Genomic DNA, 13,730 nt, shown 5'->3' with positions numbered 1-13,730 from the left:
TTCTTAGTCAGTATAGTCAACTCTGAAAGAATAAGGCCTCCAAAGTTCGCGGCAGCCAAAGGCCTTTCTAAAAATACTGATTTTTGCTTACATAAACTAAGTAATTTTATCTGATCTTAACAATTTTGAAAGGATATTTAAAAGTTTTCCGAACTACTGATTACTATATTCCGAGATATATTACAAATTGTTCCTAATATTGATATGTTTTCTAATATACTGAATTTTGTTCCCAAAATATTTAAAATTTTAATATTCCAGAAGTTTAGACAGTTTGAAAATATTGATCAATCGGACCTCCATTTGAAGCGGCTGCATTTCTCTACTCAGTTTTGCTGAGAATATTGCACTCTTCCTCAAAACCTTGGAGATAAATTTTAAAGGGGCTCTATATTAGACATAAGATATCTGGCACAATTCGTCAACTGTCAATTCGTCACTGTTCAATTAAAAAAAATAATTGATGTTATTTCTGTCGTCATTTTTTGTATCCAATATACTTTTGGAACGGATCTGAACATATTTTTGTAAATTTCCTCCATTTTTTTTTAAATCAATAATGCATTCAGCAATTCTTTCGCAAATCTGTTCAAAAAATATTGCCTAAATTTATACTTGCTATTACTTTTAAATTTAGGTACTTCTAAAGTTATTATCTATATCCCACTAAATATGTCAGGGATTCTGCAAGATACTTCTCTAGCAATACTTTCAGACATTTCTACAAATTGTTGAATCATAACTTTGTAAAAACATAAAAACATACTTAAGAAATCTATTATAAAACTTTCTTAAAATTATACAATCATTTTGAGAAATCTAAGTTACTAAAATTGGCCTTGATTTCCTCTGGGTTTTTCTCTTTCTTTCCTGGAGCTGTCTGGGAAAGAGTTTTCTCAACATTCTATTTGGAACTCTATCAGACGTTCCTTCAGGACTTTAATTGGAAATTCCTCCATTATTTTTTTGCAAAATAGTCTTCCATAAATCGGCTATAAATATTTCTCAAAGATTATGTCTGCGTGTTTCCAGAGCACGTCTTCATTGGCTTCCTAAGAAATGCTAAGAAACGCAAAAAAAAATAAATCAAAAATCTTCATAACATTTGCCTTATCAAAATTTTTGGAAATTCTTCCAAAAACTTGAAGCACAGATTCCTTCAGAAATATCTCATTATCCACATCGCGAACAAAATCTCCAATAATTTTGTGTCGAATCCTGTAAACTGCTGATAATACATTCTTGAATCACATGCGGCCCGCAGTCTCTTTCTTAAATTCAATTTTGGCCCGCGAAGACGGTAGGGCTGAGGATCACTGCTTTAAAATATATAACTTGCAGAAACCATTTATACAACTTATAATTTGCATGATTTGAAATCAGGCTTTTCGTAAGAAATACAACTTGGAAAAAACATTAATACAACTAACTTAAAAGGGGCGTGTCTAACTGACATGATCGTTCATCATGCAAAACGTATTTATAATAACAATGCATCTATGATTCAAAATGCTTAAATTCAATCCAAATATGAACTATGTAAAGATGAATGCAATAATTGAAAATAATTCTGTCTTGATGTACAAATTATGGAAACGGTCATGCTCAGTATTGATACAACTGCTTCACCTGCAGCTCAAGATTTATGGTGAAACTTATGATTTTGCTTTTCCAAAACAAACGCGCTTCAGAATTGAATAGAAAAAAGAAATTAAAATTATCCAAATTATTCAATTTTGTTGGGCATTTTGAAAAAGGCGCAAAGAAACAACATGGCAGACTTTTCAAGAAACTGACAGTGCCGTACAAAAGTTTTATGACCAACTTAAATATCATACAATTGCTGAGCATTATGTAGATTACGGCTTTGAAGAAATTTGATTACATTATTCATTAAAAAGCGTTTACTTTTTTAGAATGCCCCTGCATTATAATATCACAGCAAAGTAAATTTCTGTCATGTAAAATTCATTTATTCATATTTTGAGTCGGTACTGTTCTGTAAACCACATTACAAACAACTCACTAATACTTATGACACACATGTGATACAAGAATCATTGTACAATTGCGCTTGAAATGAGTGCCATACTGAAAATTCTCTCAGTTCAAGTCAGTCTTGTTAAAATTTTCTTGACACTGCGTACCGTTGTACAGGAATCACACTCGTATCACATGTCTGTCCGGGGTATAAGGAAAACTTATGATAACAATTATAATACGTCTTAAAAACAATTTTTCAACACATTCACAAATAAGCTATAATTATGTGTTGCGGCAACCATTCAAACACCAATATAACTAAATTATAACTTACGACTTTGCAAACAAAAAATCTATCAAAACGTCAAAATATGTTGTTATTGTTTAGTCTATCTTATCCAACTGGAGCAAAATTTTACTGATAAGAGAATTTGGTTCTCATATTGTGTATGTCAGTGGTGCAAAATAGTGTCTGCTGGGTGAAAGTGATATTAGTCTCATGGCATCTATTAAGGTAAACCTCGAACACCTAATGTTTGGAGCACGTCAGGTGCGAGCTTCGAGCATTCTTGTTTTCCCTTGCATGTGCCGTGGTGAATTTTCTACTTCATTGAATCGGCCTGACAATGTTGAAATCTAGTTTAACTGAGATCTCAATGATTTCTCAACATGTTGCATCATAACAAAACGTCGTTTTCTCCAAAAAATTCAGATCGTGAAGTATTGAAAACCGAATTGAAATTCGCGAAGCGGAATATTGTAGTAAACATTGCATTCATTGCTTTCGTATTTTGATTGGTAGGATGTGTATAGTTCGAATTATGTTGTATAATTGTGCGATCAAAGTATTGGAGACATGATGAAGTCACAGATATTTTGTTTCGCTATTCGTTCTCGACGAACTTTATAAATGCTTGGTTATAACACCAGATGTTCTCCGATTCAGTTATAACTCAGTTATATCACAGAGAACAGACGTCTATCTTAGCTTTCCGCCTTGTGTAAAACTTTGTAACGGTCAAATCAGAGTATGTGGATATGCTCCCGTTGCGTGGCGCTAGCGTCCCATCACTTACATTGTTGTGTTGTCATTTTTGTTTCCAGTGCTCGCCGTTTTTGGCTGTTTGGCGCTCGTGTCACTTTGTGGGCTAGTGTATTTTAACGCTGAACACTGCCATCGTGGGGTCAAATCGACTTTATAAGTGGGGCAGTCTCCGTTGGTGGCGTTGAGGTACATCTAAATCCCTTACACACGATTTCAACGTATTTTTGTTCGAGCTTAAATGTCTGTTCTCTGTGGTTATATGACATCTTTTTGAATAATTATTTCTCAAGATGTTTTCTGTGTTACTTGGGCAACACTATTGTCGTTTCGTAAAATAGACTATTGTACGATCGCTTCACGATTGGATTGCTCCCTATCCATCTCTGCGGGATAGAGGCAGCAGAAAGTGTACACGCTAACCTGAACCTACCCATCGCCTGGGTCGATTCTACCCGGATTTTCATGTTGTTAGCAGTTGTCAAAATCCGGGTAACCCGAAAACCCAGATTGGTTGAATCTGGGTAAAGATCTGGGTAATCGGCACTTTGTCACTTTCCGGCTTGAGAATATGGCAGCGGTCAGGCGAACGCTTGCAATTATGGGTGTTTCCTCGAAAAATATGAGGATAAATGACGGGAAAACAGTTAAATTCTTCCAGGGAACTGTTTTCCTGCATCAGGTAAGTGAACAGCACACGGGAATCATCAAAAATCTAAATTGGAAATAAATTAACAAAATCAAGGTCCAGGAGGAGCTGGGTACCGGTTACCCAGATTTTGCCACCAACATCGGTAACCCAGATTAGAGTAAAGGTGCCTTTACTCAGATTAGAGTAACTGCAGTTTTGCTCAATCTGGGTCGCTTTGACACCAATCTGGGTAACTGAGGGTTAGCGTGTAAATAGTCAGTATAGATAGTAGAGTAAACATAGATCCGCGGACATCGCTGAGTGAAATGTTTCAAGCGTGTAAATAGTATTTTTCAAGAGTGCGACGGTTGAATATGACGTCATGTGCTCCATTGGTGCTGTTGGAATCATGACGTCATGCTCGTTTGGATACAGATTTTGACAGTTCGTTTGGATACAACGGATTCATCATCACGGATCTATGTTTACTCTACTATCTATTCGCCCCCAAAACGACGATTCGACCGCTTGGGAGTGTTGTCGTCGTCGTGATGATGCTTCCCGAAAGCAATGTCAAATTCGTTCGGGGTTTCAAAACATTGGAAAGAAATTCATTATTTTTACAGTAAGATTGAGATTTACAAGTAAATGAGTGTGATCCGAAGGTATAACTGTTTATTCTGAGCATTACAGTATTTTTTACGGCAGTAAAAACTAATTAGAAGTACGATATTTCTGGGTCTGAAAATCGTTCAGGCGAAGTGGATAGCAAATCTAACCTAGAATATCCTACAATTCTAACCTCAACTCCTCACTTGCACAAGCCGGATCTCATTTTTCACAGAAATGGTCGAACAAAATGCAAAACTAATGTACGTGCGACCGAGGGAAATAAAAGTTCTACCATTCCCACTTAAAAAAATTGTCGGATGTGGGTTGTAAGTAGGAAAAATAAAATAATTCCCCCAACAGATTATGTTGATAGGTATGTAAAAAAGGTAAACATCATCAGTTCCGTAGTTGCGCTACCGAAACAAAGATGGGTAACAGTATGTTTTGTTTTGCCCTTGAAAGCCAATAGATTCCACTATGCATTCCTCCAAAGATTCTGACTATGTAATAAATATCCCTCCGCCGCGATCGGTACTGGTTTTTGTGAATAAACCACGTCTTTGAAGTTCGACCCGCAAATAAAGTTTGTTTTGTTTCGACCCGCGAAATAGTGTTTCTCAGTGACCGATATCACCGCGTACGTAAATCCGAGACGCTTCTATGTGCGTTAACAGAATTCATAAAGGAATCTTTGGAGGAATGCATAGTGGAATCCTTGTAGGAAACTATGCACACCAAATTTTTTGAAACGCTTCCAGCACAAAAAAAATCAGCAAAATAAATTACTGAATTTCAGCAAAATTTTTGCTGAATTTCAGCACTACGTTGCTGATCAACTGTCAAAATTGCTGGATGGTTCAGCAAGTTGAAAAATAATTGCTGATATTCAGTAAATTCGCATTGCTGAATGAAATCAGCACAAAAAAAATCAGCAAAATTTGCTGAATACCAGTAAACAAAATTTGCAGTGTGGGAAAATTCCTGGAAGAATTTATCGACTCAACCCTCACCCTTAAATGTAACAACACAGCGCACGAGTAACTTTCACGCAGCGAGCAAAAAGACAAAAGAATTTTCACGTAGATTTGTGTAACACCGGATCAGCACATTTTTGTGTTGATCCGGTGTTACACAAATCTGCGTGAAAATTCTTTTGTCTTTTCGGTCGCTGCGTGAAAGTTACTCGTTGCGCTGTGTACATCGAGTTCTGCGTGCTGCAGAAGTATCTCTAAACATTTCTGAAGAAATTGTGGGAGGAATTCCTGAATCATTTCTAGGAGCAAGCCCTCAAACAATCACTACCGGAACCCTGCAAGACATCCATGGAGTAATGCACGAAGGAGAATTTCCTAGAGAAGTCCCTTGGCTTGAGGAAATCCTGGAGGAATCTCTGGAGAAGTTCCTGTAGAAATACCTGGAGGAATATCTGAAGGTGACCCTGGAGGAATTCGTCAAGAAATCCCAGGTTCTTTTTTAGTCTTATCATAACGTTTGTTTGAACTGGTGTTCGGTCATTTGACCGAATGCCGTTTGGCTGAACGCCATTTGGCCGAATGCCGTTTGGTCGAACCATGATCGAAAGAATTCAAGAAAGTTTTTGGCATTCAATCTGCCAATTAGATCATCAGATATATTTCCTTATTTTAATCATAGGCTATTCTTTCTATTATTGATATTTAATGCTTAGTTAGCGTTGAAACTGACAATATCTTTTCGAAAAATTTTCCTTCTCTAAATCATAGGCTGTTCTTTCAAGTTATACTGAGACGGAGAACCCTTTCGACCATATGGCGTTCGGCCAAATGACCCGGAACCGTTTAAATTGTATAGGGTGCGGGCACCGGTTTTGGCCAGTCTAAGGGAAATCATTTTTAAAAAAATAACCAATAATCCAATGAAAACTACCAATGTGTTAAATGAAAGGTTCATATCTATACTTCATAGGAAAAATGCAGAAATCAAGCTAATACTTGATTTTTGTATTAAAAGTGGCACTGGCCAAAATAGAAGTCTTGCCGCAGTTTTGGCCATATTCTCAGCATTGGTTTCTATTTTGGCCAATCACGTGTATTTCTTATGGGAGTGGCCAAATTAGAAGCACCCTGGCCAAAATAGATATATGGGAGCTGATTTTTTAAGGAAATTTTTTTTTTGTTCCAGTTTTTAATCAAAATGTATGGTTTTAACAGCTGCAATCATATTACAATATTAAAATCTACTAGTAAAAAATAAATTTATGCCAATTTAGATCGTTACAGGCTGAATACCGCACTATGGCCAAAACTCCGGGCTGGCCAAAACTGAAGCTTCTACCCTACTAGTGAAAGTTCGTGCATTTTAAGTTACTACACTCGACTGCAGCATATGGTTCTAGAAAGTCTTACTCTTTCCCTACCTGGTTCTGGAAAATTTGGCATGTTATATTTGTGTTCCATGAATAAAAATTACAAGATTCAGTCATTCAACAGAGCTTGTTATTTGGTAGAATTCTATGATAAGACTGAAGCGGTGCTGTTAAAGAAATAGTTGGCGAAATTTATTGTGGTTTGATGATTATGTTGATAATATTATTGTATTTCTTCAATGTTTTTTTTTAACTCTGATAATCTTAAGTTGGCTTGAGCATCTGCGATCCGATGTCTTAATTTCGATCAATCACATTCATAAACGGCCAAGTTTGGCGTGTTGTAAATTCAGTCTCTTATTAGAATTTGAGCTGAAAATTTCAAAAAAGAATTGATCAAAATCAGATGAGTTTTATTACAAATGTCCGTTGATTCATTCACAATGTTTATACTTTCTACACCATACAATGCAAACTTGCCATGCAATCAGGAACTTCCGGAGAGAATCAGCAGTGACGAAGAACGGGAACTGCTATCCCTACTGTGTAGGGTTCACGAGCTAGAAGCAGATAAGGTAATGCAATGCTCTCATCATTTAACGCCCGTGTTTCTGACCAGTCAATCTTGTTTACCAGGTTTCACTGCAAGCGGAACGATTGGCTCGCCAAGCAGAACTTAGACGTCGAGACTTACAGTTGTTACGAGCAGAACGTCAAAGGCGATTGTGTGAAGATATAATAAGTACCCAGCGCAGAATTATTGAAGGTAATACTAACGACCAGGGATGGAAAATGTCGCGGAATTTCATGAAAAAATGTCATAACATTTTTCTATTGACACCACTTTCGGAGTAAATTTCTGTTCTGTTGCCCCACTAGTCCATAACGCTGATAAATTATTATTATTATTATTAATTTTTATTAAAGACACTTTACCACTTATGTGGCATTCGTGTCTGACTGATAAATTATGGATAATCAATTATGTCGCCGATTAACATTTCCAACTAAGTGCAGTGAAAATAGCAAATAACGAGATGAAATTTTTAATACATTTCCCATCCCTGCTAACGAGGAAGGTATTGAATGTAGTCGATTTACTAAATATTACTAAATATCACAATTATAGAAGGAAAAGTAGAACTTCCAGAGGATCTTCGGGAACTGTATGCTCTCTATCAGCAGGAGATTCACGCCAGTACTTACAACAGTGGTCTCTACACAGCTAATCGGGATTATTATGACAGCAAGCTACCTCCGATACATCACCGAGAGCGAGGGTGAGTTATCAACTTTGATCTGTTCCAATCCAAGAACCCAATGCCCTACATACTTAGCATTGATATTTTATGTAACATCGCGTTTTTTGCATTGAAATAAAGTACACATACCTGATTTTAGCATGACTTCACCCGGCAGCTCCAGTTCCAGCTCGGATTGGTCTCCTTCGCCCCTGCCGCCGATTGACGCCGAAGGGAACCTCATCAATCCGGACCGGGTCATGGGACCCCCCGTGGGTCCCAAGTTGCCCTCGATCAATCGTTTACGCAGCAGCTACGGCAGCACTCAGAGCACATCCAGTGACGATTGAACAGTGGTTGGTTATTGCACCACCATAGGGAAGATTTCTTTCCGACGACCGTGGTTTGAAACATTAATAAACGTTACATTTGAACTCGAGAAGTGCAGTTATACATAACTTGTTTTTGTTTTATTATGATGACGACCTACATTTATTTCGATACAAGTGTATAAATTGATGCGAAATTGCATTCAAATGCGATAATATACCGGGCGTTGATTATCTTTATGTAAGGAAACTAAAAAGCACTATAATATGAACGCTTAATCTTAATCCGTTAAATATCTGAAAATAGGATAAGGTTAATCAATCGGAATAATAATGTTGATGAATACATTTGCAGATTTATCAATTTCCATCCATTTCGATTCTGATGCAAACTAAATTTAATAGAAATTCTGCGTCAAATTTGAATAATTTGTTGCAAATGTATTAACCAATACAGTAACAAGCGAAATATTTGCCGTTTAGCAGCCTATAGCATACCGTCATTACTCTAAACGCACGGTTCAACATAATTTCCCGGAAACAGTCCCGTGACCCCATCCATCACGCCCTCCCACCAGCCGTCGTCGTTCTTCTTCAGCACGTACAGCACCGAGCTTTCCTGGAAGCTCAACTCATCGTCCTTGTCGGCGTAGTAGTCGTAGATGGCGACCACCTTCTCGATGTAGTTCTTCGGCACCCAGCCGGGCAGATTCTGGTCATCCGGTACGATGGCAGCCACCAAACTTTGGGTGTTCCTCGGTCGGCCAAAGTCGGCATGGTCGGATTCCTCCGGCGGGGGAGGCGGTGGCAGTGGTGGCGATTGGGACCCCGGACGGGGCATGTTGCGGCTGAGCGTGTGCATTCCTATGTGGCCGTGATCGGGCATCTCGTGGGTTACCGTCAGCGGAGACGGCGGTGCTGTGGAATATGAAAAAGTTTAACGTTATACTTTGAACGCTGTTCTAACGGAGGTAAAATTGTATGTCTCATTCGTCGATATTAATGACTTCCGTTGCCAAAGTTAACTTCATCCGGATTGTGATACTCGGTCTGGAGAAAAATATCAATCACGTTTCCAACCAGACATGACGGTAGTGCGTCCCTAAATTGCCCCCCTACTTTCTGCCGGATTACGGAATTGTCAATTCACCACGCTCTGATTGATGAACGGCAATTCCTTGACACTATCGACATCAGAATCTATCACGGTGCTAACATCGACTCTAATCACCGATCATCCTATTTGATGGTCAAACTGCTCCTCAAAACTCTTCGTCATTAACAATGTATGATAAAGGACGACCTAGCATAATTGAAACACCCAGATGTCGCCATTGGAAACGCGGATGAGGGTGGACTCAATGTGGAACCAATCTGGCTTGTAGTACGGTCAAAACATCTATCAACAACGCAGAAGAGAAAATCGTCGGGAACGTGGAGCACAACAGATGAAACGGTTGATACGACGAGCAGTTCATAGAGGTTTTGTAGGAGATGAGCGTCTTCGGTTGCATCGCCGGCGGAATGGTACCAGAATAGAGTTTTGTGCTACTGTTACTAGTCTCGCTCGCACCGATGAAAAATTTGTTGAAGATCATTTTCAGCATACTGTCTCGAAAAATGATGACGGTCGCCATGTTGTAGGTTAGATGCTGCGGGAGGAATCAGTACTCCTGGTAAATGATTCTGACTTCGTATTTTTGTCGATGATGGCTAACTTAACTAACGATCCTCACCGAGAATACAGTTTCATTGTGGACTTACTACTTACTTTCGTTGTGGACGCATATCAAAATATAGGGTGAATGGCGGTTATAGGACCACGTTTGGTGAAGCATCAGCTAGCTAGGCTCATTGAATATACAGTAGCCTGGGACACGGTTACATGGACAAAATATAGATTGCGGCTCCTGTACCGTGAAATCACCTAACTGAACACAACTGAAGAATAAATGTTCCTTAGTTTCACGTCCGGGGCAATTGGAACGCAAATCGAGGGTCTTGACGATTAGTAAGACGATTAGTACCGCCCTGAAACGGCAGGGTTGGTTAATAACTCGGCTGCCCCCGTTTCGGTAAAAACTTGACAGGGCTTTAAGTTCACACTCTGGAAGTAGGCTCAGATGTACATTCCTGATTGGCGCTGATCGGCTGTGAACACGATACCCCATTAATAATTCGTATCAACAATTTCATGACCTCCATGCAGGCAATGGCATCCATGAGATCATGAAAGCGACTACTTACTATAACGAATAAGTGTAGAATTAGCTCTAAGTTAAAACACACATAAATAAATAAAAAAAACTATAACGAATGAAGATAGCGGCTTAGAGGTGGGACCCAAGAGCATGGAAGGAGAATACTACAACAACAGCTTGAATGTGGCGAATCCATTCGCCAGAGGAGGATTGATGAGGTCTTCAGGAAACACAGGTAGCAGACCACCAGCAAGAAGAGGTTTTGCAGCGAAGCGCGTACACGATCATAACCAAAGTGTGCAAGAGAAGCAACGTCAACAGCAGCAACTTGTGCCTTAAGGCGAAACTGGAAGCATTTCCTCACTTTTTGGTTTTTGATTTTTTTGTTAAATAACGAAGCAATATTTTCAAAATCGGTTTTCGTACACATGTAGAGGATGGATCAAGGTATCTTCTGATTTTTTTTCGTAGTGGAAAATGTTTCTCGTTTTTGCAAAAACCATTTTTGAACGAAATTTCACAACAAAATGGTTTTGTAAAAATGGAAAACTTTTTCAACACGAAAAAAATTCAGAAGATACTTTGATCCATACTCTTCATGTGCACGAAAACCGTTTTTAAAAATATTGCTTCGTATTTAAAAAAAAATTCAAAACTGAAATAATGAGGAAATGCTTCCAGTTTCGCCTTAAGTGCAACAACAGCGTGAATGAATACACTGAGGCAAAAAAACTTAGGAAGAGCATAAGATCCCCTTTAGATTTGGTGACACTACGATTATTGTTGAAAGCCATAAATTTCACTTATGATTAGGAGGGCAAAATTTTTATATCCGGACACTTACCAAAATCATAAGTTTTGCTAAGGAATATCATTGGATCAAAGCAATAACTATCGTATGTTTGCTCTTATTGAAATCAACTACTGAAACTTAAAGAAATTAATCTTGGTAATTATGAATATCATGTCGCAAGTAAAATGATATTCGTATTCATATATTGTGGATGTTTTGATGAAATAATTCTGCTCCAACTCGCATGTCATGTGTCTTGAATTACCGGGTAAGTAAAATGATCGATTTCTCATCATCAATCACTTGGAATAAAATGACAACAAGCGTATTCGACTGTACGTTCATTAAAGAATGCAAGTTTGCATGTTTTGTTTTTACCTCAGAATTCAGTCAAACATTGCTTCTTGTCACTTTTACTTTTCAATTAAGAGGAAACGATCATGTTACTTACGTATAATTCAATTGTTGTTGTTGGTTTGGCAGTGTTTATGGGCACTTAAATAAAATCAATTTGATTTTGAGTGTCCGATAGCTCCAAAAACTGATCTGTGAGCAATGCTTGTTTGTCTAAGACGCAGGTAGCTGGAATCCATACCCTCACTGTAAAGATTTTCATAGATTTCAATTATGGCTTTTTCACAACAATTTCGCGTATGTCAATCGTAAGTTGTAGATATGAAACGCATTCGCGACAACTATAACATCAATAAGCGAGTAATGAAACAGAAAAATCGACCGTTCATAAGTTGCGACTTATTTAATTCCTAAGTATTTTTGCCTCAGTGTACAGCAGCAGCTGCCGCCGAACAGTTAATAGAATGTATTGTAGCGGCCAAAGGCCTGCTCGGAGTCTGCTTCCTGTTTCCGGCCCGGATTTTATACATGTGGCTTAAGCGCCACCTCCTAGCGGAAAGGTGAGCCTCGGAATAGTCAACGATGCGCGGGAACAAGCTAGCAGACTCATCATACAAGGACTTTACTTCAATAGCGGAAGCCACACGGACATAACCAACAAATTTCCACAAACGACCGATATCCCAGAACTCAACCTTATCCTGTTCTCATCACTGGCAAAGACTTCCCAATCACTTCAGTTTCATCCCGTTTTGGAAGACGCACGTTACAACAAGACGGAATAACAAATTTCCACGAAACGTGAAACGTACTTTAGACTTTCTTAACACTCACTAACACATGGTTTTTAGGGAAACAAGGACTTCATCATAAACATTGGAGTTCGGTTTTGAATTCTTCTCTCCTAACCAGTGATGCCAGATTATTTTATTAAAAATCTGTATCAATACAGATTTTTTTTTGTATCGCCTTATTTGAGGGTATAGCAGATACCGAGAGTCCTAGATTTCAAAAGAATCTAACCAAAATGTGCTACTTTTTGACGTTTTTATATTTTTTACTAGTATTTATTTTTCTAAAACATGTGTGGAAATGTACAAATTTTCATAAGTTCTTTGAAGCTTTAGGAACAATTTATTGAGTTTTCATTAAATTCATTGAAAACTACTTCAAATTTTATGCTTTCTGGAGAAATCTGTATCACATTTCAAAGATCTGTATTTTTCTGTACTTTGTATCTTTTCTGTATAGAAGGTCAAAAATCTGTATAATACAGACAAATCTGTATATCTGGCATCTCTGCTCCTAACATTAGGGTTACCATCCATCCTGATTTAGAAGTAAAAGTCCTGGTTTTCGACTAATTTTGGCCAACATTTCTCAACAAATTCAATGAGTTTTACTCATTTTCGAGAAAATACATGAAATGTCCTGATTTTCTATGCTATGTAACACATACTTGGGACAATTCGCGTTCGATCTCAGATAGAAATACTTTGAGTGTTTTCCAAATGCCTTCTTTATGTTTTCACGGATTTCGTTATCCAGTTTCTCTCTTTCGTTTGGCCCTAGGTTTCCAGTTTCTTCGGAGGTGTCTCTCAGGTGCATGCACTATTGAACTCCCTTCCATCCGATGTCATATAACGACCAAACATCACAAAATAGGGTGTATATTTTGTAGCTTCGTGTACAGAGCTCCGGATAGCACTAGCGATAGACTGAATGTTTGATTTGACCATTTTTGTGGTCCTTTTTGATAGTAGCTCGTATCGCGGTTGTTAAAACTCGATTAACGCGTTCCGAATTAATTATTTGAGGGTAGTAACTTGGCGTTCTCCAATGGGTTACATGATATTTTGCGAGAAGTTCTTTAATTGGCTTGGACCCTTTCGTAGAGTACCGACGTCATAAGATTGAATTTTGAGTGCCCACCGCAAAAATTTGGAATTTCCTGAGTCGACCCCGATCGTGAACAACCAAGCTCTTTGCGTCCGTAATCACATTAAACCTGCTCCCTTCGACAGAGTGTCTAGTGATCAATGGATAGGAGTACTCCCAACCACTCTTTTTCGCGTACTTGCGTACTGCTTAACTTTTTGCTAAAATTAGCAATCACGAGTGGCTCTCCCTCAATATATTGAATTAATACAACTCCAACAACATTATAGGAAGCTTCCGATTCGATCACGAATGGCAACTA

At 38.2% G+C, this 13,730-nt stretch overlaps 2 protein-coding genes across 3 annotated transcripts in view; one reads left to right on the top strand and one right to left on the bottom strand.

Annotated features, from left to right (window-relative positions):
• Window positions 1-8,295, top strand: part of LOC109405387 (kinesin-like protein KIF19) — an 84,817-nt gene extending 76,522 nt beyond the window's left edge. For both annotated transcript variants that reach the window (XM_062842989.1, XM_062842986.1), the window contains exons 7-10: window positions 7,104-7,187; window positions 7,249-7,378; window positions 7,742-7,892; window positions 8,014-8,295. In XM_062842989.1, the coding sequence (XP_062698973.1) occupies window positions 7,104-7,187; window positions 7,249-7,378; window positions 7,742-7,892; window positions 8,014-8,203 (555 nt within the window). In that variant the 3' untranslated portion in view covers window positions 8,204-8,295. The remainder of the gene's footprint in view (window positions 1-7,103; window positions 7,188-7,248; window positions 7,379-7,741; window positions 7,893-8,013) is intronic.
• Window position 8,296: 1 nt separating this feature from the next.
• On the bottom strand, window positions 8,297-9,139 carry LOC115262914 (abl interactor 2-like). The gene is made up of 2 exons (XM_062842995.1): window positions 8,681-9,139; window positions 8,297-8,479 (listed from the first exon to the last, which is right to left on the bottom strand). The coding sequence occupies exon 1, from the start codon at window positions 9,066-9,068 to the stop codon at window positions 8,691-8,693; it is 378 nt and encodes a 125-aa protein (XP_062698979.1). The 5' UTR covers window positions 9,069-9,139; the 3' UTR covers window positions 8,297-8,479; window positions 8,681-8,690.
• Between the last annotated feature and the right edge of the window lie 4,591 nt (window positions 9,140-13,730).

The sequence above is a fragment of the Aedes albopictus genome, chromosome 1 (assembly GCF_035046485.1).
Source record: "Aedes albopictus strain Foshan chromosome 1, AalbF5, whole genome shotgun sequence".
In the NCBI taxonomy this organism is placed as follows: domain Eukaryota; kingdom Metazoa; phylum Arthropoda; class Insecta; order Diptera; family Culicidae; genus Aedes; species Aedes albopictus.
The sequence above is the reverse complement of the archived record's forward strand: the minus strand, read 5'-3'. Positions and strand labels throughout refer to the sequence as shown.